Source organism: Melozone crissalis, unplaced genomic scaffold (assembly GCF_028551555.1).
Source record: "Melozone crissalis strain CALT ecotype California unplaced genomic scaffold, PUWL_Pcris_2 ptg000004l_1, whole genome shotgun sequence".
Taxonomy (NCBI): domain Eukaryota; kingdom Metazoa; phylum Chordata; class Aves; order Passeriformes; family Passerellidae; genus Melozone; species Melozone crissalis.
The window spans coordinates 31,922,924-31,945,720 of NW_026535782.1; the positions used below are offsets into that span (position 1 = coordinate 31,922,924).

General features: G+C 38.4%; 2 protein-coding genes across 3 annotated transcripts in view; one reads left to right on the forward strand and one right to left on the reverse strand.

Moving 5' to 3' along the window:
* Window positions 1-2,341: 2,341 nt before the first annotated feature.
* On the reverse strand, window positions 2,342-7,737 carry CCDC59 (coiled-coil domain containing 59). The gene is made up of 4 exons (XM_054275526.1): window positions 7,605-7,737; window positions 6,472-6,694; window positions 5,597-5,696; window positions 2,342-3,200 (listed from the first exon to the last, which is right to left on the reverse strand). Exons 1-4 carry the CDS (start codon window positions 7,735-7,737, stop codon window positions 3,039-3,041), a joined length of 618 nt encoding a protein of 205 aa, XP_054131501.1. The 3' UTR covers window positions 2,342-3,038.
* Window positions 7,738-7,806: 69 nt separating this feature from the next.
* The window catches only part of METTL25 (methyltransferase like 25), a 46,501-nt gene continuing 31,510 nt past the window's right edge, over window positions 7,807-22,797 (forward strand). Inside the window, exons 1-3 of one of the 2 annotated variants that reach the window (XM_054277185.1) lie at window positions 7,807-8,059; window positions 11,907-12,071; window positions 17,032-17,132. In XM_054277185.1, the coding sequence (XP_054133160.1) occupies window positions 7,807-8,059; window positions 11,907-12,071; window positions 17,032-17,132 (519 nt within the window). Of the gene's footprint in view, window positions 8,060-8,136; window positions 8,686-11,906; window positions 12,072-17,031; window positions 17,133-22,797 lie in introns of those variants that run through there. The other variant, XM_054277194.1, reaches the window with a different exon arrangement.

Genomic DNA, 22,797 nt, shown 5'->3' on the forward strand with positions numbered 1-22,797 from the left:
CAGACTGAGAAATAAAAAATACACTTTTATGATCCCCCACCACTTTAATGACATCTTCCTTACTTCTAATTCCAAATCCATTCCAGAATAAACCTCTTTCCCATGCAATAGCTCTACTACTCTCTGCAAAGATCTGTTTACAATTTACTAACACTACCATAGAACTGAAACTAAAAGACAATGAAACTAAAAGATAATGAAAAGCTTTTCAGCCTGTAATTAATCTGCAGCTGTTAACAGATAAGAAAATCTCCAATCTTCAGTACAAATTAGATTTTGGTGGAGTAGGCATAATAGCCCAAACATATTAGATAATGATTCAAACTGCAAAGAAGTCATACACTAATCTTCTGCTCTTACATTGCTCATACCATAGGTCAAAGAATCATTTCTCTATCAAGTGCATCATTTTCTAGGAGACTGCACTGTTTTGAGAGATACCTAATACAAACTGACAGACAAAGATGCTTTGAGCTATTCCTGCTTTTGGGGGGTGGGGGGGGGGAGTGTATTGTTTTTTTTGTTTCATAATGTTGTGGATTTTTTACAGCTGCTAAAGGTCTGAGAGAGCTTAATTTCACATTTGCCAGATGACATTCTAGGGAAATGGAAAGAGTCCTATCTACACATTACAGTTTCAAGTTAAGTTCACTTCTGATCTGTTTTTTCCCCTTTCCTTGGTTTTCAGTTACAAGCTTTTCCTTCAATAGTAAATATCCAAACTTCACCATACCCATGTTTTTGGTTTGTGAACCCAAATCCAAGGAAGGTAACTATCTTTTTTAAAAGTGTTTACAATACAACCCAAGAATCTTCAGAAAGTTAAAAATATTTTAAAATTGTCTTAGTGCCAAAATTATTACTATATTTTACTTTTGTAGAATACCTGTGCCTTTCAGAATCAAGGAATTTGGAAAACACTATTCATTTGGATTTTATACAGAGAATGAAATGTAGGTCCATCTTCGAATCAAAATCCTTAGGCTTTCTTCAGTTGTGAGGGCTGAAGGTATGAACAATATTCAGAATTTACTTGGAATTTAAAACTTGTGTGAAAAATTGCTTTCAGTGTAGAATTATTTCCTAATATCCAGTCTAAACCTGCCTGGTGCAACTTGAGGCATGATTTCCTCTTGTCCTGTCACTTGGTACCTGTCACTGGGAGAAGAGGCTGACCTCCCTCTGGTCCAGCCTCCTCTCAGGCAGTCTTGGAGAGGGATATGGTCTCTCCTGAAAGAGTGTCCAAGGTCTTGCTAAAGTTGAGGTAGTTAACATCCACACTTTCCCTTATCCACTAAGCACATCACCTTAACACAGAGTGAGATGAGGCTGGTCAAGCAGCACCTGCTTCTCATACTCCCATGCTGGCTGGGCCTTATCTCCTGCTTGTCCTGCACCTGATGCGTGATGGCAGTCAGGGCGATCTGCTCCATGACCTTCCCTGACACTGAGGTCAAACTCTGAGACCTGTAGTTCCTCAGATCCTCTTCTGGTTCTTCTTGTAAAAAAAAAAAAAAAAAAAGGAAAAAAGAAAACTACTCTGCCAGAAATTAATAAGGCTTAGGCTGCAACTTCAGGGAAAAAACTAAACTAACAAGCCGTCAGAGAAACAATAAGGTAGCTTTTTATTTTTCATTTTTGTTTCTCTTTCTTGATGTTAATCACATAAAGTAAGTGCTTAAGCCCGCCCCACTGACTGACAGTGCAGCCCATTCCTAGGAGTGCTTCTTCTGAACACATACAGCCAGTAAGGGTGTAGGCTGGAAGAGCTGCCCTGCCCCCACTCACGCAGTGAAGATTGGACAACTTCCTCTAATCCAAAGTATGATGCAGAAGTGGAAGGTGTTCCTGTGTATGTTGTTAACTGTGTTTAGTACTCTGTCTGCATTCCCAAAGAAAATATTTGTTAGACACAAAACATTTGTAAGTTTTGGCATGATTTATTGCTCCTGGTACAAAGGCAATTTATCAGCGTACCTCCAATGCCTTCGGAGCAGATCACTGTATGGATCAAGGAGCAGCAGCTCAAACACTTCAACATTCAGCAACTGAAATTACCACAAAATGATATCTATATAGCAAAGACTGGTTTTAAAATAACATTGACAACAGTAATCACTGCCACCTGGACTACAAGACACCGTTTTAAAATATGAAGTGATCATAACATACTGCCTGAAAATCAGACCAGTGTTTACAGGTACGTACGTGAAGATATGGGTGTGTGAATTATATCCACAAAGTGGGATCCTCAACTACACTTTCTCAACTGACAAATGTTGTGTTTTCCCAACTGGGTTTATGGCAAGATATTAAAAAAGACACAAATGTAGAGAAAACCTCTCTTTTCAGGAAAATACATAAATCCAGTCTTGATAATATTAATCCAAATTGCTATTAATTAAAAGCTACATAGAAGAAAACAAATTTCATGACAAAGCTGTACACAAAAGGTAGAGCAATTCACATGTTACAAGTTACAAAGCAGCTTTACGAATGGGAAAACAATTATTTTACCAAGATTTTTATATCTAAACCACTTCTTAACCTTCAGCAAGTTTTATTCTTTGTGGAGAGAGAGAAATAAAACTAGCCATCCAAGTATAGTAGATGTACTTTGTTTTCATATGCCCAACCTATCCAGGAGCACACAAAACATGCTCCTAAAACTGGCTGTTCTTGAGATATCAAACATGTCACATACATCATTTTAATCCTCCCAAGTGAGTGCAATTTTAGTAGTCACAATTGCAGGAAGTATTTGATTCATGGTCAGATGGTACTACAGCCTATTATTTTGAATTCAAGATGTCACACAGCTAATAAAATTTAAGTTTAGAAATACAGACCATTTATTTTCAAGGTACCAAATCCCTTTCACTCTCAGCATAGAATACATATTTTCAGGATGAATATGTCATTACTGGACTGATGAGATAAATAAAGGCAATAACGAAAGTAATATGGAAGCAAAAAGACATTATTTATTAAATATAATAATAATAAAATGTCCACAGCTAACTTAAATATATGAGGGGTTATGTATTTTGCTGTATTTTCTGAAGAAGAAATTCTACTTGTAAATTTAGATTTGGCTGTCCTTTTTTTGTCTTCTTACTCAGTATTTTAAAAGCTTCCATTTTCTTTTTCTTGTACAACCGTTGAGCTTCTTCTCTTTGTTGTTTTCTTTTTTCTGCTTCCTGAAATTAAAAAAATATGTAATATTATGAAACAATTACAAACCCTCTGTGACTGTGAAGCTATTTATAAGCAATAAAGTTCATTTTTGTATGGGTACTGGCAATTAGGTATTGTACTGCCAATAGAAACACCATTTCTTTAAAGCTGAATCAGGATGTTCTTGCAGCACATACTGCAATCAGAACAAATTATACAGTTTCAAGCTTCAAGAGAAAAACCAAGCTTTCTTTAGCAGAACATCCTACAATAAGGCTTGCTGCTGCAATGTATACTGCTTCCTTTCTGTGAAATGTGCTCCTTGACTACTCTCTTTAAATGACAAACTGGCAAAAAATTGCCCACTTTCCCCTCTTCAGCGCAAGAAAGAAAAAAGTGATGCAACAGCTCCCTCGTGAATATCCTGCCAAACCAGATGTGCTAGGATACAGGACACCTCTGCATGGGACAGGCTGATAGGATATGGGACCTATCTGGACCATGTGTTGGGCAGGTTTGTGATACTAGGGCAGCTTTATCTAGGGGAAATTAACCCAGACCAAACTACTAGTAACCTGCTCTCTTTAAAGCAACACAGACTCTGTCTTTACTTTTCAAAGAGAAGGAATGAAAACACAAACCTTAATCAAATTTTTACCTGTAAAACCTTTCACAAAGCCCACATGCAACCAAACTACTAATGGAGCATTAATTATATATGGATGGACTATTAACACCATATGGATAATCACCACAATGTTACATTCAGATTTTAACCAACATCTCACACCCCTTTTTCCAGAGTTGTAATTTTACTCAGTAATTTGGGCAAACATCCACAAGCCAGATAAACAGCTTACTTCACTCATCTCATGTACTACCAAAATATGCAAGACATCACAAACCAGACTGAAAGACTGCTGCAGTTCATTTGGATAATTTCTTCTCATACAGTTTATTCTTTGAAATGCAATGCCATGCTGATCACATAGAAAAGCATTTCTGCAGAATGCCTGAACAGATGATAATATATGGATCATATTTTTGTTTTCCACAGCATAGATGGCTTCAGTGATGTACAAAAACTAATAAGAATTGCTCTCTGACATGAAATTTACAGGATATAATTCAAGGAAAGATTTCTAAACAGAAATCTAAGAAGCCTCAGAAAAAAAACCTCCAAACATTCAAATAAATATGCACATGCAAAAATATGCATAGATAACCTCTCTCACAGATAACCTCTTCAGAATCATATTCTTGTAAACAACACCCAAGTCAAGCTACCAACCAAATGCTTACTTCAAAGCAAGAATATTCATCATACTTAGACAGTTGTATTTACATTCATAATTTTTCTGATCTTTACTAAATACTAGCTTTTTTTTTTCATCATGTTCCACCTAAGTACTCCCCCTAAATGATTACTGTTATCGGGCACTTAGCTCTTGTTTTGCCTAACTATCTTTGACAAAAAAAAAAAAGCCAACATCTGCACTCAGGCAACTACTATGTGCTGGGGTTATGTTTGTTCCCATCTTCTCTAAATAAGTTAGTCATAAAATTAATTTCTTTTGACACAATCTGTAGCTAATACACAAAAAAGCGGCCATCAGCTGAATAATCATGTAACTCACCCAGAATCACAGATCAGCTTGCATAACACTAAATATAGCTGAAAAAGCAGTATCTTTTATACAGCGATATATTCAATATTTATACAGTAGCTACTGAAATTTAGTATGTCATCAGGAAGTTACACAACTTCTACAATGTTACACGGTGTGCCATTTTACAGTACAACCAACAGTGTCCTGGGAGAGAAAAAAACTAAATAAGGACCACTCAAATAAATAATTCAAGTGAGCTGATCGACAATGATGATATTACAATATGTCCTGTAATAATTCCAATTAAATAATTCCAATTAAAATCAAATGAAGGGAATGACTAAAAATTTTAACTGTGAATACTATTAAATTTAATTTTTTCACTGTTGGTCAAAGTTCATAAAAAAGTAAAATGAAGACTGCATTATGATAATGCCATAAGAAACAGGATGGGTATTTCATTTTTCATCATAAGATGATGGTATTGCTATTACTTCCCCTTCTACAAAATTTAAGAGGTCTAATATAATCCACTGGGGTATGCAGATCAAGTTCTAAGCTTTTTTTCATGTACCAACTGACATAATAAAATCCTGCTACAGGCAACTGTAAGGTTAAAATAGTAAGAACAAAGAGAATGATCCTTTGAACACCCATGTGCCTGAATACCACTGTCAAGATGAAAAAGACTGAAAGAGCTCCAATACCTCCTGTGGTCTTCCCTGGGTTCAAATGGAAGACAGGGAGGTGGGAATGGTATTAATCTGGATTTTGTTTAACATCAAGTAAGAACTCTGTTTAAGATTTACCTCTTTCTTTCTAGCATGCTCAGCCTTTATCTTCTTGTATTCTTCTTTTGCCTTCTGATTCGATGTTTTATTTTTAAACTTCTCTTGAGTCCCAACTGACCTGGGGGAAAAAGTACACATTCTTGAGACACTGAGTACCATCAAGCAGACATAGCCACAGCAGAATCACAGCACAGTCTTCCACTGCTTTTTGCATATTCAGGGAAGATAACTACAAATACAGGTTTCAGAACACTCATCTTTCTACACTGAATGGATTCTTTGCACTACTCTTACATTACACCAACACCATGCCAGGCCATACATGAGTAGTCAGCAAGAAAACATAACAAACTGAACTTCTTCAATGCCAAATGTACCAAAGACCAGAGTGCACACAACTGTTAGTAATACAGACACCTTATCTGCTGTATCTTCACATGGATGATGTTTCCTTAAGCTCAAAGACTGCCTAAAACAGTTTTCCCCATCATTCAAGCTCCTCAGAGCTAGGAAACCTGAACATACTAGCTTAGAGCTGCATTCTCTCTTTCTAGTTCCAACACATGGAAGCAAGTGTAGAGACATGAGAACATTCATTTAGAAATATCATTCTCTTATGGAAAAACAATGAAAATTTTTTTCTTTATTCTCACCTCCATCTGCTGGCAATACTGTGCCATGACACCTCACTGTCTCAAGTACAAAACCGTCCATTTATTTTTCTAACAAGCAGGAAAAGATATTTAAGGCACAACAGCATTTTAAGTAAAGTAAATCACCCCACTAAAGGGGTGATTCCATGCAAAAAGTTCCATGCAAACTTTTAAAATCTAAAATATTTCTTTAGCGATGGAAAAAACTACTTTGTTTAGAGACATGCTTTGAAAACTTACTCTGCTGCTTTATTAAGCTTTTCTTCTGATGACACCGAATCCTCTGGAGTCCTGCGCCGCCTCTTAAGCCTTTCTTCCTCTGCAAGGTAAAGATGCTTCAAGTGCTCTGGGTAGGTATCTGCAAACTGATCATCCTGCTGGGAATGCACCTGCCTTCTCTTTTTCAGCAATTTCCTGTACTGCCGTTCAATCTTTTGCTTCCTCCGAAATGCAAATCCTCGTCCTGAAAGCACAAGGAGAAGGCAGTTACACACTCCTGCACTAACACAGCACCAAAGCTTTCAGTTTCAGGACCCTTGCCATCTGTCTTCTTCCCACACTGAAAAAAGCCACAATTTCAATAAGGATCAGTCATAAGCTCAAGGAACAAACCACTATGATAAGGTTGTTCCCTACTGCAGCATTGCAGCTTGCACAGATTCACTGAAAATGCCTGCCCAAAGCCCTGGGAGAGCCCTGCAAACACTGCGGGTTAATGCCCACCCACCACTGCACCTCTGCCCATGCTTCTGGATCCAGTGAAAAGGTGGATTTCACTTCACTCCTGCTTCTGACAGCTTCTAAAGCAACACGAAAATACCTAATGCCTTATTTTTTATTGTATTAGTCTTAAGATCTACTGACTTTCGTAATATTCACCAACAAAACAGTTTCGGAATGGAAGTCAAATTAGTCCCAACTTCTCCTTTTATTCTTTCTCCAAAGCTGCCACTTCAGCAAAGTGCTGCTGAAGGCCATGCTCTCTTTCTTATTCATTTTTACATCTGCATAACTACCTACCAATAATCTGAACCTCTTCTCAAACATGCTTCTTTTTAAATGTACGCTTGTCTATGGCAAAAACTCAAAGCGAGCCCTAAACTCGCCAAGCGTCCCAGGGGCTGCAGTCCGAGCCCTGGGAGCTCCAGCTCACACCGGCCGCCACAGGCCGCCCCAGCGAGCCCTACAGCTCTCAGCCCCGAGCCCACGGCCACGAGCACCGGGGGCGAGGCGGAGCTGCGGGCTCCGCTAGCCCAAATCCCTCGCCAGGCCTGGCCCCAGCCGGGAGGCTCGGGTCGAGCCAGCTCGCAGCTGGGCCAGGGACTCGGGCCTCCTTCGGCGCCCCCTCATACCCACCGGCGGCCCCGACTCACCCTCCTGTACGCTGCCGACAACGCTGCTCAGCAGGACAGGCCTCCACCGCCGCTTTCGGCCGGGCCCGCGGGGCGCCGCGCCCGCTTTGGCCGCCGCCGCCGGCCCGGGCCCATCGCGCCTCGCCGCCGCCATCGCGCTTCCGGCGCCGCGCAACGAGATGACGTCACCCAGTCGTGGCGCGGACGGGCCGCGCGCGGGGCCATGTCGCGGCCGTCGCGCGCGCTCCCGGCGCAGCTGCCCCCGGCGGCGGCGGCGCGGGCGCTGCGGCGCGTGGCGCGGTTCGTGGGGCGCGCGCTGCCGCTGTGCCGCGCGCACACCGTGGAGTTCTTCACGCGCGGGCTCTGGCAGCGCTTCGTGGCGCCGCCCCCCGACGCCGTGCTTGAGGCGCTGCGCGCGGCCGGGCCGCTGGCGCGCCCCCTGGCGGCGGGCTCGGGCACCGCGGCGGCTCCGTGCGGTGAGTGGGACCGGGACCGGGCCCGGGGGAGAGGGGGGCGCGGCCGTGCCGGGGAACGGGACGCGGTCGGAGCCGGCCCGGGAATTGCACTGCCGGGGCTCGCGGTAGTGCCGCCCGTGACGGTGCCGTCAATTTCATCCTGTTCGTTTGGAAACGAAACTCCAAACTGTCAGATTCCTGCACTCTGACTGAGCCCTGAGGAACTCAATTAAAATGAAAAAAAAAAAAAACAAATCAAACAAAACATCCAAGAAACCTCCACGAGTGCAAAGATGTAACATTAAAAGTGAAGAGAGTGTTGGGACTGGAGATGCGGAGGACAGCTGGAAAAGGCTCGAACGCCGCTTTCCTGTGTGTCTGTAATAGTCGTGTCTGGCACGGGAAGGCAGCTGCTTTATTTCTGACGGGATCTGTTTAAGAAGCACTCCATATTTTTAGTGATTTTCACGAAACTGAAGAGGAAGCCAGCTTGGCTGCTGTGTTGCTGGATGTGCTGCAGTGCAAGGAGGAGGGGAACGTGGCAGTAATACTGCTTCAGGCAGGGCACAAAATGAAGATAAAGCATCTGAAAGCAGTGGTGTTTGGGGGGACTGAGCCCAAGCAGGGAGATCACTTTCAAATCCAAGGTGAAATCTCTGACAAAGCACTTAGCTGAGAAAAGCCAGTGTCGTGCCAAAGCATATGGAGTGTAGATAGCTGTCACATTGCGTTAGCTCTGAAATGCTGCGGTAAATGGCACTCGAGGCAGGAAAGTGTGTGCAGTGTGAGAGGAGGCTCCACAGAAAGTAGCATGTGCTTCTTGGCATAGCACACCAGCTAAGATAATGATTTGGACTCAGAAAGAGATTGAAGAGCTGTGAATTGCTACATCACTAGCAACATTTCTCGGTTGGATCTGAAGACCTCTCAAAATATTAACTGTAAGACTAATTTTTAAAGGGTTGAGTTATTTGGGAAAAATCCCACAGAGTTTATTTGTGTATGGGAAAGACACTGGGTTATGAATGACCTTGAAGAGCCAGATGGAAACAAGACAGTGGTCTGGTCAGCCAGCAAAAGTGTTGGGAAGCAGGCTTAATGTTCTTGACAGGTAATGTCAGAGTCAGAACTGATTCAGAGCAATAGGACATAAAATTGAATGTAAATAGAGGCTGGAACAAAGCTAATTATCAGATGTGGTCATCATAAAGAAAACAGTAAAGAAACTTGTTTCTATGGAAAAGTCCATGGAACGATTCAAACACCGAAGTGGTGGCCTGTAGAGTAGCATGAGAGTCAGGAGGGCAGAGTATTGTTTTGTAGAATTCAAAACTGGATAATAATTTAATAATCTGCATTCAAAAATGCATGTTACAGAATCTGCTGCAGAGATTACTGTAACAAAAAGACAAGGACGTCTTTTGAAGAGTATGAAGCTTTCATGCTGTGACTAAAATATGAATTTTTTTCATTGGTTTCTGCAGGAATTGTTTCTTCTAATTAAAATAAAAAAGGAAGAATTGCCCCTTTTTTCTGACTTTAACATTCTAGTATGCTAATTAACAGAATGCACTGTAGCAGAGTGGGCTGATATGCTTGCTGATTTGTTGGTTCATGCCTTACTCATTTGACTGCATGGTATCTGTCCATCCTGTCATATGGTGAAAATACTTTGTAGTAGAATATGAGTTTTTCAGTGAAGATACCTGCAAGTGTCTACTTACATTTTCAAATCAATGCACTGCTAGCCTGTATTAAAATTAGGAGGAAGAGACAGAAATGTAGCATCATAGCTCACTTGAGTGCATAAATGCAACTCAATAACATTAGGGGTCAGAAAATGACCATTAGAGAAACCAATGTAAACAGAAATTACTCTTCCTTGTTCAAAGTAATTTCCTTTTAATGACCATGTGAAGGATGGAACCCTTGTTTTCACTTGCACTCTGCAGAAAAATGTAAGATCCCTTTTTAGGTTCAGAAACTGGTTTGAATACATCAAGAAGCTGACACTTGCCATATTGCATTTTGTTTATCACGTCATTGCTGGAAATTGGACACAAGCACAGACAAATCTGTGTTTATGTATTTTCAAATTTTACTGTAAATTACTGTTTGTTCTGTGATTCCAACTTTGGGGCATGTATTTCTTTCCTCTCAAGATTTGTTTGCAAATGTATAGACTGACTGGTTAAAAGACAAGCTGCATTTCCTCTTGTGAGCATCCAGAGCAGAAACGTGTCCAAAAACCTAACATTTTTAATATTCATAAATAATGCAAAGTTCAGCAACTGCCATTCTGCAGCTTGAAGTTAGGCTTCAGATGCCTTAATGCAGTTGGTTCCTGTTTTTTAGTTATCAAGCCGGGACAACAATTTAAGTTAGGTGAGTGTTATTATGGGTGATCTTATATGAGAGTCTGCTAGTTCTGTCATGTTCTTAACCAAGTTAAAGAGTGTTGTAGAACATGGACATTGCTGCATTGGATTTCAGTTAAGTGAGATTTGTAAGAACAGTAATTATATTTTATGTCAGCTGCTCAAAAAGTGAAATCACATCTATTTTCTTATCTTTCTGTAATAAATCTTACAGAGGACACATTATAAAGCAAAGTTGCCCCTTATTCCTGAAAGCTGCAGTCTTTATTTCTCATCTCTAATACCTGTTACAATCTTACCCTTCATGAAGACTACACTAACTGAAATTTGTTCAAACAAGGAAGCTGTTTATGGAGAAATGTGGCTTTCTTTTTAGGTTTTGTAGTAGAGAGGAGTGAGAAGTGCTGTGTAGACAATGAAACCATGTTAATATTTATGCTTTCTTAGATACAAAATTTGTTTGCTGTGCTTGTGCCTTTGTAGTGTCACATAATGAAAATTAACATGGTTTGGGACTGTTTTCAGTGGACTGCAATATATGCATGGCCTTTCATTGTAGTCATGCAAGGAAATTAAGAACATTCAAGTTGAGGTCAATCCAAACAGCTGTATCCATTGTCATGCCAGATTCAGGGAAGCCACTGTGCTAGGTATGTACTTCCTCATAATCTACCTATGACACACAAGACAAACCAGGAGACTTTTTCCAAATTTTTGTAATTGTTTGACTGCTGGACTGGGTGCCTTTTATATGTTGAAAAGAATTTCAAGTATGTAAAAATTATTAGCAAAACTATGTAGAATTCACAATAGTTTCATGCAAAATAGAGAGGAATTAGACAATTCAAAACAATCTCAGAATTAATAAATTATTCATACTAATATGTTTCACTTAAAAATAGATGTACATTTTTGAAACTCAGTAGTAAGCAATTCCAAAATTAGGTATTTCATCATGACTCTGACAAAATACACATTGGAATCTAACTTTGGCCCACATCTGGTTGGAAATAAAAAATTAATTTAATTCTCCCAGTATTCATCAGTTACAAAGCAGCTTGGAAAGTACGCAAATTGAGTGATTGTAAATCCAAACATTTCATGTACTAAGCAGCTGCATTTCTTTAAAAAATCTAGCAGCATGTATTGGCGCGTTGGGCTGACTAGGACATGTATAATGAGCAAGTCTGTAAACAGAAGAGAAGTGATAATGTTGACTGAATTAGCTTGTCAGTTATATTGAAATAGGGCTGCTGAAACAACAGATTTTGTCACATTTACACTGGTTCAACTAAGAGCAAAATTTGACCTCGGTTCTGGAGGGAGAATGCAGCTGATGAAAAATTATGAGTTTCCCCACTTGGGGAAGCAAGATAAATGGCCAGTTGTGTGTGATACTAAGTATTTATTACCTGTAGTTCTCTGTCAGCAGTATCAGAGAGCTGTTAAGCACTGCTCACAAAAATCTTTTCCTTTTCTTTTATGTGCAGATGATGACATCTTTTCCAGTGTATTTTCTGAGAACTCTGAGAAGCTTATCAATGTACATTTGTTTGCCCTGGCTGCTAAATATTATTCTTTGTCCAACCTTGGAGTGTGCACCCCATTAGAAGATGTGCTTGAAGCACTGAAAGGAGACAGTGAAGGAGCAACAGGTATATTTACATTTGTATTTTAAAGTTTACTTATTCGCTCTAGGACTAGACAAGAGTTTTGCTTTTGGAGAGTTATTACAGCGACCTGAGTGGGTCGCTGGGGTGGTGAGAGAAGGACGAGAATCTTGTTTCTTGATCAGAAGGCTGGATTTATTGATATATGATATATTATACATTATAACTATACTAAATAGAATAGAGAGAGAAGTTGCAGAGGCTGCTAAGCTAAGAATAGAATAGAAAGAATCTCTAACAAAGTTCTGTGTCCCGGGAATCTTTCCTGAGCTTGCTCCTGTGATTGGCCCTTAACAGTACACATGGAACAAGAACCAATCACAGGTGCATCCTATTGCATTTCACAGCGGCTGATAACAATTGTTTACATTCTCTTCTGGGGCCCTTGCTTCCCAGAAGATGCACGAATCTGAAGGAAAGGATTTCTATGAAAAAATGTCTGCGACAGAGGGTAGTTTGTTGTTTGAGGATTTTTTCCTACATGATCCTCACCTTCATTTTAATTTGTTCTTGGATAGTTTCTTTATTGCCTTTGTTTACGAAATGCATTCTCTTTCTAAAATTTGAGCATTTGGTGTCTGTAGACCCAGCATGGGATTCAGTTTTAAAGGGGATGGGACAGAGAAGAGGGCATATCACTATATGAGATACCTTGTTATTCTCTTTTTTTGTCTTGTCCCCAAGTGGCAAGAATCATAGTTGCTGCTCATGGCTTTCTTGGAAGTATCACCCTAAAATATGACAAATATATGATATCTTAGGGAAAAAAGAGATTTTACTAATTCTGTATTTTGGGACTAACACCAATTATATGTGATAAAAGAAGAGTAATTTCATTTTCTGTAGTTAAAGAAATTGAATTAAAACACTCTTAAATTAGCATCAAGTTGGACACTGGGAATCTTACCTGATTATAATTTTTGAATCAGATGATAAACTAACATTTATCCTTTCTTGGACTGCTGTCATTTTGCTGCAAATGTGCTATTCATGGAATCCTCAGCCTTGCTATATTTTGAAATTTCTTATTAGTTGTCAAGAGACAGACTGAGCAGCTCTCTGCCTTTGCCTTCTAGTGCCTTTTATCTCTGGGATGCATTAAAACTCCTGACATTTCTTATCCTAAGTGATAGCACCATTATACAAATGTTGTGCATCTCTCCCATTTTCCACAGTGATCTCTTTCCAATTTTGCCATTTTTCATGGCTGGCTCCTAAGGTTGTTTTAGAAGTACTAGAATGCCATTGCTGAGCTACTCCAAATGATTTGTAGTGCACTCCTCTTCCTTTCTGGCTTCTTTCCTTATGCCCTTAGTTCATTGGAAACCATTTTTTCTTTCTTGACAACTGTATGCTTCTTTTCTTTCCCACTAGCTTTTTCATTATTTTCATTTTTACTATATTTCATTCTCCATGTTCCTCTTAATTTTCTGTAATTCTCTATCTCTACATTCTTGTACTTGATTTCATACCTGGATTACCTTTTTTAGCCAAAACTTTGAGGATTCTTTCATTTTCTTGCCATGCAGAATGGAGCATCAGGAATAAAGGAGTTGCTGAATATCTTGATTTCTGTGTTGCAGGAATGAGGCTTGGTTGGGTTACTGGAGCCTGGGATTGTATTTTTGCAGTACTTCTGAGTTGTACTTCTTGGGAAAAATAAAATGTGTTCCAAATGTGTACAATAGAATTATAATTCAGAACCTTTGTGCTGAATTGGCAGTAAATATCAGTTAAATTAACTTAATTGAAGTTCCTGGTAATCATTTGGCAGAGGCAAAATACCAACTAAGGGATTCATTGTGTGGAAGTTGCCAAATGAAGGTTGAGATCATTGAGGTACTTTAGATATTTTGAACTAATTTCTGTATTTCAGAAGATATGTTTGTTCCCTGACATGCTAAAGTTTGCAAGTTGAAAGAAATGTAAATCTGAGAAAACCGGCAACTTTATGATGGTGTTGTTTATATTCTGAAAAATATACATCAGGATAATTCTGTTTATGTTTCAGATGTTTTTAGTTTGTTTTCTTCCTCCAAGACAAACAGACTTTTGAGCCTATTCCCACAGTTTGCATGCTTACATAGTTCTCTAGCTCCTTTGCAATCTTAATGTAGATATATTCCTGTCCTTCCTGGGAATGACTGGGAAGCACAAACATTTTAAGCATGTTGTAGACACAGCTGCTCAGAATGGAGTTCTGAGTCTGAAGGGTGTTCCCTTTGCTTCATAACCACCCACAAAAGAGGGCTGGATTGAGAGTACTCCACCTTTGCAGTGTGTTCAGGGCCAAGGTAATAATCATGCCATGCAGTGAATACTAATGAATCCATCTTCAAATTCCATGTACTGGAATATCACTCTCCTCAGAATAGGTTTTTTTGGGTATATGGTTAGTCCGGTTCCTCACTCTGGATCATGGAGTTAGATCATCATAGTAAACTTCTGTATAGAAGGTGTTTTGTGGTGTGGACTATGGATTTATACTTCTGTATCTGGTGTATCTGAATTTCCACACATCTCTGGGGTGTAAAACCCCTGTACCCTGCCATAGGAGATCTTAAAAACATCTGTGTTAGCTGTATATAAAAACAGTCTCTCCTCAATTTGCTCAGCTTCACAACTCAAGGTGCAGCTGTAAACAGCACTACAGAGTTAAAGCAGTTCTTCAAATGGAATACAGGTACTCATGCTAGGGATTCCCAGTGGAAATGAGCAGAATTTCATTACCAACCAAAACTGGTAGCATGAAGCTTTCTGTTACTCTATCATATCCAAGCTACTTCTGTAAAGCATTTGAAACCACACTATATTTTTTTCATCACAAAGGGAGATGGTTCTCTAAATTTCTGATGTTTTTTGAAATTAGTATTCTGCCTGGATCAGTTTTATTCATAATAAGGAAATGTGCATGTATAATGTACATGTGTAATTTTGTGATAGCAGAAAGAATTTACACAGTTTGAGTCAAACTAATATTTTTTTTAATTCAGATTTTCAGTTGTCTAGGCAATATAGAACAGTCCCTAGATACATTTGTTTGCATTAGTTTGGAATATGTGCTTGTTTTTCAGAATAATGTAAAAACCTATCAGAATTTTGCATAAAAAGCAGGGAAAAATTTATTTTAAAAACCATAATTTTCTCCAAAAGATAGAGTTTTCCCTGAGCTGAAATATAAACAGTGTGTTATCCTGCAGGAAGTAGGGAAAGAAGTCAAAAAGTGCTTAAGAAGCTTTTGTAGCTAGGGTGATAAATAAACTATATATGTAGATATAAACAAATTATGCCTTTTCTATCTGGAACCTCAGCTTTTGTAAGTTAGGTAATTGTTCTGGATTTCTACCATGTTTGAAATGCTTAATTTGTATTAAGTACTCTCTGACATAGTACTTCAGCTAGCATTACCTCATTGAGTCTTTTGAGTTCATAATAGAGAAAAGAGTAAAGGTGCAGTATGTGGTCATTGTCCAAAGTGACGGTGCTGCTTTGGAGAAAAAACAACTTTTATTTCTGTCAAGAAGTTAAATGTCTGTTTCTTCTCATCCCAATTCTGCTTCTTTTTCTGATGAACCTATCCAGACACAAAAATATTCAAACATAAACAAAAAGAGATACTTCTTTTCTTTTTAAATTTTTTTTCCTGTCTGTTTTTCTTTAACCTGATATGTTACAAATTAAGAGCTTTTTAGGATGCTGTATAGACCTTAACAATTTTAAAGTTAAGGAAATTCTTCAGTAAGATGACAAACACTTGTTTCTGCTATTTGTATTGTTTAAGTCTTTTAGCCTATTTTTCCTTTTGTCAGTTCATAGAGTCTATATTAGATTTTAAGTACTGTCATAACAGTTTATTATAAAAACCCCAGATGTTTAAAAAATAGACAGATCCCTTGGGGTTTGGGAAAAATAGAGAAAGCACTGGGTTTCTTATGAGCTCAGTTCAATTCCCCACTCTCTTTAAAGAAGTAACACACTTGGTTCTGCTCCCAGCATGATCTGATCAAGAAATGAGCATGGTTTTTGCCTAATGATCAGTTTCTGGACAGATGGATACATACTGTGCATGAAGCAGAAAATGGGAAAGTATATTAATCTGCCTAGTCATGTAGAAAAGTCCTGTTTCCTAGCAGCATGCTCATCAGTAATGATCCAGTTTCTTCTGCCATCACTCAGACTTACCATCAATTTCACTAGATCCAAGTGCACTGCAGCATTGGAGCCCTAAGAGAAACATGTGGGTTCTTCCCAGGGCAGTGACTTCTGAGCTCGTGCACAGAGGTTCACGAGGGAGTGCTTGGTGTTCTCCACAAGCTGTTAACCCGTGATGGAGGTTGACTCCATCCCGTTAGCACATTCTCCTGCAACACTGAAATGAGTGATTTTCTGCCATAAAGGTGTAACAGTTCTATAACCAATCCATAAATAAATAAAAGGAAAGGTAAATAAAGAAAAGGAAAGTTCATCTTCCTCTGAATCTTCCTAGAATCGCTCATAGCTTTTAGTAGAGATATCTCCCTCTTGATACTGTCAGCAAATCTGCAGCATTAACAAGCTGTACAATGGGATTATTTATTGTCCCTGCACTTATATTTCATTTATGGAAAGGTAAATGTGATAAATGAGACAAAAATAAATATTTTTCAATGAAAAGGAAGAAATAGTACCATTTTATAGTTGTAGCCATTGTCTAATACCTGGTCAGGTATTAAATATGCTACATCTTAAAAACACCTGACTTTTACACAGTGTTGAATGTTGCTAATTCATCCATAGTTCAGAAGTTTACTCTTGTAATAATTTAGTGAGTTTTTAATTAAAAATTACTACCCTGAAAATATATAAACAGTGAAGTCTATATTAGCTTTTTTTTTCCCTGATTGATCATGAATCCTTATTATTACAAGTTGTGTTAATGTGTATTTATTTTCCTAATCTGATGCAGGTATCAAACCAGATGAGTTTATGAATAATAAGAAATCACATGAAGTGCAGGTGATGTCAGAGCTGGTAGACAGCATAGCAAATTATTGTGGGATAAAGCAGGTAAGAAAGCATTTCTTACTTTGTGTTACCAGGCACCTTCTGAGTTATTCTCCTTTTTTTGTGCAAATACACCACTTTGATATTCTGTCACTGCTGTTCTTATTTTTCCTGTACCAAACTGGAGCTAAAGGAGAGCTGTTGGGACCAAACTGAAGGACAATTTTGTTTACAAATGTACTGTTCCAAAGGAACTGCCTTTCAGTGACTCATAATCACTCATGAGTAATTTTAAAAAGTTAAGATCATCCTCTATGTGTTGAGCAGCTAAAAACTGTTCTGCTTTTTGGAGCAGTACTGCCTTGTTTGTCAGTATTATATTGCTGGCAGTGTTGCTCATGTGTCAGTAGGAGAGCTGCCTTGTGTCATGCACACAAGAGTGTCACACAGAGACAAGGCTGAATATCTTGAGCAATTTTGAAAGCTCCTCTTATTCTGACACAAGATTTAAATAATTTCCTGTTGTTTAATGCTGTTCACCTTTGTTTAACATGGATTGAGATCTATAAATTGGAAATCTAGTTATGATGTTTTTAGTTTGAAGAGAGACCAAATTAAGCAGAGATTTATGCGAGTGTGTATGAAATACGTTTGGTAGAACATGTATGAGGCCTGGACACCCAACACCATTATCACCAAGCAATTACTGCCTGAGTTGGCTGTTTCATACATCAGATGCTAGGTTTGTCTTTGGGTGGTGAAGAATTGCATGATTCCTTTCTCAAATTTGATTGTAACTTAAACCTTTTTTTAATATACATGTAACTATGACTGCACAGTGCACTAGATCACTGTTTTAGTAAAACCTTGTAGAGGTTTATTTATGTATCTGTTGACAAAACACGAGCACCCCAGCAATACTTGGCATTTTTGAGTAGTATGTTTCACATTTTGTTAGACAAAGTGCACCAATACCATTTCCTCAGTTTACATGCATATGGTTTTTTGTAAGCTTTTTCAGTGGTAAGCCTTTTGTTAAATTCCATACTTTAGGCCTGCATTGTGATAAGGCTAAATTTTTCAGGTGAGCTGAGTTCATTTATTCATTTTAATCTCTGTAATGCTGGTAACTGGCCAATGTAGCTTCATCCTTGCTTTAAACTGGAGGTGACATGGGACTCTCAACAGACATTTGATTCCTTTCTACATCTGAGCTGCACTTTGCAGCTTTCCATGCAAGGGGCTGTAACTGTAAATGGAGACTTATTTCCTCCAGGCTAATATTCATTCCCACAAAGATTTTTGGAGAACAAGCTATATTTGTTTAAAACCAAAGGTTAATAAGGTACCTGCCCAGGTTTTATGATGAGGGTATTTTCTCTGAGTATTCTTTTCTTGTAAGTAAATATGTATGAGTATAGTTTTAAATGAATGTACCTGCAGCAGCCCTGCAGGTTGCTGTTGCTCCCACCACAGGGAAAACCCCAAAACTTGGATTCAGCTCTGAATTGCTGAAGCTGAACTTTGGTTAGGAGGTTATTTGGCTCAGACTGAATTTAATTTAGATAAGTAAATGATGCTGTACTCTTGCTAGATTTGGGTCAGGCCTTTGTGGCATCCTTGGAAACAGAGATCAAAATTCTCAGTCCTGACCATCTGTTTTGTGAGGAACAGCTGATGGAGACAAAGTTTTAGGCAGTGTTCTTACAACTGGGATTGTCAAGTAAATAGAGAGCTTTAATTAAGGCCAAACATTTGTGGGGAGACGCAATCAGTTTGTGAGCATCTGCAGTCACTTACAGCGATGGAAGGCAGGCTGTCCTGCAGCCCTTGAGGAGCCACCACAGTGACAAGGGTAGGTGCCCTCCACAGCCCCAAAGTGGGGGTGCTCTGTAGAGAACAGAAATACACCAGCAGCACACTTGTGAATGTCTTGTATTCTCTCATGAGCATGTTGTTTTGCCTTGTTTACCTTTTGTTTCAGGCAAATGTTGTTCAGTCCTTTCATGTACTGAAAAAGCTGTAGGAGGGTATAGTTTGCTTACAGTGCAATAGTAAGTGGTCTCTGCATTTGCTGGAAAGTGGAGTTTCATATAGCGTTTTCATTCAGATTTAAATAGTTCCTGTGAGATTCAGGAATGAAAGGAAAGCAAAAACCCTGTTCAGAAAGTAAAAAAGTAAAGCCATCTTAATAACTTAACCAAAGTTTCGATGTAGCTGGTTACTAATAAAATCACAAACCAATCCTTACTAAGTTATTTGTCAATATGCTGCAGTTTCATCCAGGGATTAATACTTTTATCAGGTGGCTTGGAGTATCTCTATACATGGGGTTATTTTCTGTTTACTTTTTAAAAAAATTATAACATTAAATGAAAAATATTATTGCAGTGTATCACTAAATATGAAATGCTGACTGCTCTATAATAACTTTTTTCCATTTTAGTCGTGCACTATAACAATATTTATTTGTGCAAAGTTACAAATCTCTAATATATGAGAAGAGCTTTCCTGTTACTTTGGAAAATAAAGAAAAGCCTCCTTCTTAGTCTTTAAAAAACAGCTCCTTTTGGTTTTGTTTTCTTTCAACTTAAAAAAAAAAGTTGCAATTATAAATTTTTAGGAGTTTTTCCTTATTGGTTTTTTTCTGTCCTTCTTGCAAAACAAAATAATGTATCATTTAATTAAAAAATCTAGAACCATGAAAACACACCACATGTTTTACAACAGCACATGTCCTCAGAGTGTGTCTTTCAGATATTACAGATCACTGACAGCTTGAAAAATGCCCTCCATTTCACCTCCATACCCACGTTGTATAATGGGTGGTAGAGGATATTGCTCTCTGTTGGTATTTTATAATGTACAATAGTGAATAGCAAAATAAGAATAAAAGCAAAAATTTTATTACCACTTTAATCACTTCTAGGTTTATGATTTTAATTTAAACATTAAAGCAAAATAACTAAAGAGCATTTTTTTTTCCAGTAGTTTGCTGACCCTTTTAAGCACTGTTCCTATCATATAAGTGGAACGTTTTTTTTAAGAAATTCTTGATTAAACTCTGAAAAGAAGCCAGTGTTGACTCCTCTTTGCTTAAGCACACATTTGTTTTATTTAATTTATTGGTCAAAGTTTTCCTTGGAAATTGCAGCATGTGCAGCAAGACTTGGAGTGTATAATGTAAGGATGATATAATTCTGCATTCAGCATCCATTACATTTGTGATTTTGTGCTGGGAAATGTTGGAATGCTTGATTGTGCCAGAAACTGTGTTTAAACATAGGACCCAACTCACTGTGGACAAGACCTTTGGAGTTTATTATATAATGGAAATTTCATTTTAAAGGTTCATGCTTGACAGATGTGCTATGGATTGCTTATTACCTTTCCCTATGTAATCAATGGAAAGTAAAGCAGGGACTAATTTATTCAGTTTATTTGTTTAGTGCAAGATCGTTGCTTACTATTTTTAGTCAACTTTTCCTTTTGTTTCTAAATCCCAGTGCTAGTTTAACAATGTGTTACTATTTACTATTTACTTGAGAAACTTTCCCGACCTGCAGCTGGTCTCTACAGCCACTAGGGGTCACGCTTAGGAATTATTCACTACCCCTTTCTTGGATCCAAAAGCTGCTTTTTACAGAAAAAATTCAAAACTTGAAGTGGAGGTGTGCATATTCTACACAATTGTAATAGCTGTTAAACAGAAGGGTGGGTAAAATTATTCCTTCAACACTTCTCTTTCATTTCAAATGACAGAAACACAGAATGGGTCAGGTTGGAAGGGACCACAGTGGGTCACCTGGTCCAACCTCCCTGCTCAAGCAGGGTCATCCTAGAGCACATGGCACAGGATGGTGCCCAGATTATTCCTTAATATCTTAATATTCCAGTGCTCAGTCACCTGCACAGTAAAGAAATTCTTCCTCATATTCAGGTGGAATTTCCTGTGCATCTGTTCCCACCCGTTGCCTCTTGTCCTATTGCTTGGCACCACCGAGAAGAGCCTGGAAACCTCCTCTGACACTCTCCGTTCACATACTTATACTCTCAGTTGTCTCCCTTCTAAACTGAACAGGCCCAGCGCCCTCAGCCTTTCCTCACAAGAGAGGTGCTCCAGTCCCCTCATGATCTTTGTTGCCCTCTGCTTGACGTGCTCCAGGAGCTCCAGGTCTCTCCTGTGCTGAGGTGCCCAGAACCGGGCACAGCACTCCAGGTGTGGCCTCAGTGGGGCTCAGTAGAGCTCAATATTGGTGATGAATGTGAGAAATAAATGACATTTTAAAAAGTATGCCTTATACTAAATAAGGTTATATAGATTCCATTTCATTTAATTCATTCCTGTACAGATTTATTTAAAAAAATTTTATGGTTGTAACTTGTCTATATTGCAAATGTTCATCAGTATCACATGATGACTACCCATGAGAATGCCATGTGCTACTGAGTAAACAATTTGTACCTAATAGTATTCTCCACTGTTTTCCATAGTCCTTAGTGACATTGTCTCAGATTTTTCTTTCTAATTCCATGGATGTCCAAATCTTTTTTATTACAATAATGAATAAATCTTTCTTTCTCATTGACTAAGAATATTGCTGTATTGAATATTTGTACCTGGTAAAAAAACTATGCAGTCGAGCTTAAGATGCATCAATGTAGTGTATGCTGCAATTTAGGTTTAACAGTAGCAGTGTAAGATTTCTTATGAGTGTATGATGGATCAAGAACAAAACATAGATGTTCTTGAATCAAACACTTCCAGGAACTTCTACACAGAAGTCATTATATCTAGTCAATATTATTTTTTAGTAGATAACTGGACAGAAGTGAATGTTACAATTTTCTTTCCTTAGAGAAATGTAACTCTGCCAATTCTTATAAAATGTTGTGTTATGTATTTATTAAATATTAAAACATACATTATGTAAAGTTATGATTACGTACTGAAAGGTCTCAGGTTACTCTTGTTTTTGCTAACAGTTTGTAAGGGTATTTCTCTCCTGAACATCAGTCACTGAACTAGCACAATATCAGCTGTAATACAAATTAAACCTATCACTCCTTCCTCCAGAATGGGCAGTGGAAAGTACATGTGGATTATGAGCCCCTTTGTTTATTAGAAAAGCATCCTTATGTTAAACAAAACTGTATGGGTTGTTTTCACAGAATGGGAAAGCAGAATAAACAAGCATTCTGGCATAAAAGAGTATCAATATCACCCATCTTTAGGTCAGATCTGAAGGGATTAGATTAAGCACTGAAACTAAAGATGCTTTTTGCTGTACACCCACTGGTTGTAGGCTCCTGAGTGTGGGAATTAGGTGCCTAAAGCTGAATACTGTGGACTGTATATTTGCTAACTGTGACCCAGTTCAGCAAGGGCAGGTGGAATTGCTGGTGGTTTATGGTTATTTATTTTGGCAGAAGAAAGGTCTCTGTCAAAAAATGTACTGAAAGTCTTTACAAGAAGCAGGGCATGTGAATTGCATAAACATTGCGATGTCTATTTTCTGGAGCACGTCAGTTAAGACTTAATTCTGTGTTTTGAAGTCAGGGAAAAAAAATCAAAGAAAGCAAAAGAACTAAGTGCATTGAGAAGTATGTTGCTAATAAGGTAACTATTCAATCCATGCTTAAATTTTTAGGGAATAATTTTGCACTTAAAGTGTGCCTTGTTGCTCATTAATATAGCAATTTTATTTTCCTTTATTTTTTCTCCATT

Coding starts and splice junctions, on each gene's coding strand:
- CCDC59 (XM_054275526.1), bottom strand. CDS start 7,737: ATGGCGGCGGCGAGGCGCGATGGGCCCGGGCCGGCGGCGGCGGCCAAA. Junction 6,695..7,604: donor TGTCGGCAGCGTACAGGAGG/GTGAGTCGGGGC, acceptor TTGTGCTTTCAG/GACGAGGATTTGCATTTCGG. Junction 5,697..6,471: donor AAGCTTAATAAAGCAGCAGA/GTAAGTTTTCAA, acceptor TTTTTCCCCCAG/GTCAGTTGGGACTCAAGAGA.